This window comes from Gekko japonicus, unplaced genomic scaffold, assembly GCF_001447785.1.
Source record: "Gekko japonicus isolate JY-2015 unplaced genomic scaffold, Gekko_japonicus_V1.1 scaffold25, whole genome shotgun sequence".
Taxonomy (NCBI): Eukaryota; Metazoa; Chordata; class Lepidosauria; order Squamata; family Gekkonidae; genus Gekko; species Gekko japonicus.
Genome location: NW_015171502.1, coordinates 63,520 through 68,421, shown reverse-complemented (window position 1 = coordinate 68,421; position 4,902 = coordinate 63,520). Strand labels below are relative to the sequence as shown.

Below are 4,902 nucleotides of genomic sequence, written 5' to 3'. Positions count from 1 at the left end.
CCCATTTATAATGCACCTTCTGTCATTTACTGGTAAGCAAAATAAGCAAAAACAAAACAGAGAGACGAAGATCCAGAAAGAACTGTGAACATTTTTTTAATTTTATTTTATACCAGGCGACCAAGTGGGGCTGCTGATCTACCTCTGACCCCCTCCGCGATCTACAGGTAGATCGCGATCTACCTGTTGGACATAGCTGATATAATATGAGCCATTCAAATGCATGACTACGAAGATTGGTTATAGGAATCATAGAAGCCCTTCTAAAGTTCATGGGCCCTGTGTGGCAGCCCTGCTTAGCCCGCTGTGGCGACCAATGTGCTCACGCAGCTGCCCTGGCCTTATGGCGGGGTGTGTGTGTGTGTTTCCCCCTCGCTGACCATTCCTCTGCCTTTCTCAGGTTGCCCGGAAACTGGTAATCATTGAGGGAGACCTGGAGCGTACAGAGGAGAGGGCCGAGCTGGCCGAGTCGTGAGTATCCTTGTGCTCGGAGTTCGTTCCTTCCCTCTCGCATGAGGCGTCTCTCGGCTGCATGGAAGCTATCGTGGAGCGGCTGCGCTTGCAACCCCCCCCGGTGAAACAAGGCCTGAAGCGTGGGGGCCCCCCTGGGCTTAGAAGCTGTGCCACCCCCACTCCCTCTCCTCCACCCCCCTCACCAAAAGGTTGTGGCTAATCTTGGCCGTTTCGACTCTCCCAGTCACTTTGCAGGGGAAATTCTTTCTCTCAGCTCGCCTTTTTGAGGCACGGAGCCGCGCGGCCTCCTGGCAGCATTCCCGACTCGGAGGAGCGCGAATGCTCCGTTGGCAAGCAGGGTTGGCGGGGTGCGCGCTGGTTGGGTTTCCATGACTCGCCGCCAGCCTCATGCCCAGGGACTTGAAAGCAATCCTCCTGACTCGGTTTCCACAAAATCGTCCTCCCTTTCGCTGGCAATAACGAAAGCCAACTGACAGACTTGAAAGAGAACATGCCAGAGCCGTCCTATGAAGGGTGGAGAATGAAGCGAGGCAGCTGTGGACTGTTCCACTGCTTCACATGGGGGGAGAGACAAAACACACACACACACACACACACACACACGGTCTATAGTCCGTGGCAGGGGCTAGGCCGAGCTTTCCTTAGGGCTGGGTTAGTTTTTCCCCCATGCGGAGGTGTGACCTCCGCAGAGGGTGGGGACTGTGTTCAAGAATGGCTGTGGTTACCACCAGTGTTCCCTCTAAGCTGAGTTAGTGTGAGCCAGCTCACAGTTTGTTAGCCTCCGGCTCACATGTTTTTTGTCCCAGCTCAGGAAGGATGGCTCCAGAGCAAACCGATTCATGCAGGAGCCAAATCGCTCATCCACAACTTTAATGCCAGCAGCTCACAAAGTAGATTTTTGCTCACAAGACTCTGCAGCCTAGAGGGAGCATCGGTAACCACCCACCCAATGGTGTTGCTGCCCGGAATTTTCCAGCGTCATGCTGAGTCATGTGGCAGACAGTTCCTCTGTCTCCAGTGTGGGTGGATTGAGCCGGCCAAGCCCTAAGAAGCCAGAGTGGGGGCTCCCTTTCTCTAGCAGGGCAGGCGGCTGCCTTTTTCTTGCGCCCGTGGATTCCCTCCATTCGTTTTCCATGGAGGGGGATTCGCTGTGCTGGAGACGGCTCCATCCCGGGATTGGCATCACTGGACTCGGGCCGGAAGGAGCCTTCCGCCGCTTCCAGGAAGGGAGCGGCTGCCGAGGCCACGGAGCCCAGATGCTGCAGGTTTTTTGGGAGGAGGGGGGATCGTCTGCAGCAGGGTGGTCCCGCATTCCAGATGGCGGGGCTGTGTCAGGTCTGCAGCACATCTGCCGCCCTGATGTGGGAGTGGAGGGGGAATGCGAAGCATTTCTTCTTGGGCCTGCGGGGGTGGGGTGGGGGTGGAATGGGAGAGAACGAAAGTATAGCTTTTAAAAAAAAAACCAAAACAACCCTTCAAATACCTGTACCTTCCATGACTGTGGGGCAGTCAGCAGTGCTCCCTCTAAGCTGTGGAGTCTTGCGAGCAAAAATTCTACTTTGTGAGCTAAAGTTGTGAGCGAGCAATTTGGTACTGTATATAAATCAAATTTGCTCTGGAGCCCTCCTTACTAAGACAGAAATGTGTGAGCCAGAGGCTGACAAAGTGTGAGCTAGCTCACACTAACTAAGCTTAGAGGGAACGCTGGCTGTCAGTTTCCCCAGCTCCCCCTGCTATAAAAACACCGGCCTTCCATAGTTGTGCGAGGGTGAGCGTATTTTTAGGTGGCTTCCAGAGACAAGAGTGATAGTGTTGCCGACGAATTAATGCCAAACATCTGGCTGTCCTCTCCCCTCACCATGCGCCTGCCTCTTAAAACCTGCAGGCCGAAAGGACAGTGACACAGTAGCTGGCAATATATATATTCCCCCCACCACCACCACCTTGAGACTCTGCCATGGGAACCTGCCTCGTTTTGTGTGGGATACCGCATCACGCCGCCTCCACTTAGGACGGTGCCTCAGCTTGGTGGAACCCCCTCAAGTACAGTTTGGTGTAGTGGTTAAGTGCACAGACTGTAATCTGGGAGAACCGGGTTTGATTCCCCACTCCTGCACTCGCAGCTGCTGGATGACCTTGGGCAAGCCGTAGTTTTGTCAGAGCTGTTCTTGAGAACCAGTTTGGTGTAGTGGTTAAGTGTGCGGACTCTAATCTGGGAGAACCGGGTTTCACTCGCAGCTGCTGGATGACCTTGGGCAAGCCATAGTTCTGGCACAGCTGTTCTTGAAAAATGGGCAGTTTCTGTCAGAGCTCTCTCAGTCTCACCCAACTCACAGGGTGTCTGTTGCGGGGAGGATAAGGGAAAGGAGTTTGTAAGCCGCTCTGAGACTCCTTCGGGTAGTGAAGGGCCGGGTATAAATCCAATCTCCTCCTCCTCCTCCTCCTCCTCCTCCTCCTCTCCTCCTCCTCCTCCTCCTTCTATCTTTCTAGTACGGTTGCTGGCTCCAGGTTGGGAAATTCCTGTCGATTTGGGGGTAGACTCTGGGGAGAAACGGGACCTCAGTGGGGATATAAAGCCTTTGGGGCCACCTCCCAAAGCTGACATTTTTCTTCAGGGAGGCAGATCTGTGACATCTGGAGACCAGTGTTAATTCTGGGAGATCTCCGAGTCCCACCTGGAGGCTGGCAACCCTTGTACACTTCCATCTCCCCACAGCCCTGTAGGATAGGTTAAGCTGATTGACTGGCCCAGGGCCACCCAGCAAGCTTCCATGGCAGAGTAGGGATTCGAATTCGGGTCTCCCAGACACTAGTCCACCATTCTGCTCCACATGGGTATGGTAAAAGCCTCATTCTCAGTCCAAAGGTTGCTCCCCTCCCCTCCCTTTGCCTCTTCTTCTTCTCTTCTACATGGGGAGAGGGGAGAATTCGTAAGGAAAGGGGGGGTGGCTTGGGAAGAAGCCCCTCTTGCTTGGGGGGGAGGGGTGGACAGCTGGTTCCACAGGCTCTGTCCAGTCGGACAACTGGAAGGAGGCCAAATTCTCAGCAATGGCCGGTTCCTGAGTGAAGAGGGCCCTTGAGGGAAGGGCCTACTCGTGAGCTGGGCCAGAAGGAGGCGCGGCTAGAGAGTGTCGCTTACAAAGGAAAGGGGGGAGGCTGAAGTGAAGGCGACTGAGGAGGAAGGAGATCAGTGACTTGGAGAGGAAAAGGGATCAGGGCGGGAGTTAACTCTCCCCTTGCTGAGGCCAGAGGAGCACGACGCCCTGCCTCCTTTGTTCCCGTATTGTAAAACGTGGGTTGTTTCTTTGCTTATTGCCCTGACTTGGCTAGCCCAGGCTAGCCCAAGCCTCTTCAGATCTTTAAAGCTAAGCAGGGTCAGCCTCAGTTCGTGCTTGGATGGGAGACCGCCAGGGGAGTCCAGGGTTGCCAGGCAGCGGCAGGCAATGATGAAGCCACCTCTGTGTGTCCTTCGCCCTGACCTGGAGGGCCCAGGCTAGCTTTGATCTCATCCGGCTAATCGGCGTCTGTCCGCCTTGGTTGGTACTCGGATGGGAGGCTGCCGAGGAAGTCCAGGGCTGGTACGCAGAGGCGGGCCGTGGTGGACCGCCTCTGTTCATCTCTTGCTTTAGAAACCACATGGAGGTGCCGTCAGTCAGCTGCAGCTTGACGGCGGGAAACCCTCCCCCCGGCCAGTGTTAACTGACTGTAATTGGCTTCAGTTGCAGAAATGAGACAGTTGTTTGAGGGTCCTAAACTCAAATGAGCACCTCCCAGCCCTGTCCTTTGTGCAAACTGTAATTCCCACAATTCTCTGGGGGCTGTTCCCGGAGTGGCCTAAACGAGTACCCAACAGATGCAAGTCTTCAGTTGTCGAAGAAGAAGAGGAGATTGGATTTATACCCCACCCTTCACTCCCCAAAGGAGTCTCAGAGCGGCTTACAATCCCCTCCCCTCCCCACAACAGGACACCCTGTGAGGTAGGTGGGGCTGAGAGAGCTCTCTCGAGAACTCCCCTTGAGGGAACAGCTCTGAAAGAACTTGCGACTGACCTGAGACCCACACCAGCAGCTGCATGTGGAGAAGTGGGGACTCCAACCCGGTTCTCCCAGATTAGAAATGCCAAACTGGCTCCAACAGAAGATGGAACAGAGGCGGGGTTTGCCACTGCCTGCCTCCACACGGAGACCCTGGACTTCCTTGGTGTTCTCCCATCCGAGTGCTAAACCCCGCTTAGCGTCTGAAATCTGACCCACATTGGGCTAGCCCGGGCGATCCAGGCCAGGGCCTCCTTAACCTGCCTGTAAAAGGGACCTGCACAGACCTGCTCCTCAGACAGCGTCTCTCGTCGGACGGGTGTCCCGGGCTTCACCACACACCCACGCTCCTTTTGCTTCTGCACTTCTGGGCCTTGTGTGACCGGCGCCTTCC

At 55.2% G+C, this 4,902-nt stretch overlaps 1 protein-coding gene across 5 annotated transcripts in view; it reads left to right on the top strand.

Annotated features, from left to right (window-relative positions):
- Positions 1–4,902, top strand: part of LOC107117103 (tropomyosin alpha-3 chain) — a 65,878-nt gene that overhangs the window by 30,900 nt on the left and 30,076 nt on the right. For all 5 annotated transcript variants that reach the window (XM_015419150.1, XM_015419148.1, XM_015419145.1 and 2 more), the window contains one exon: positions 401–471. In XM_015419150.1, the coding sequence (XP_015274636.1) occupies positions 401–471 (71 nt within the window). The remainder of the gene's footprint in view (positions 1–400; positions 472–4,902) is intronic.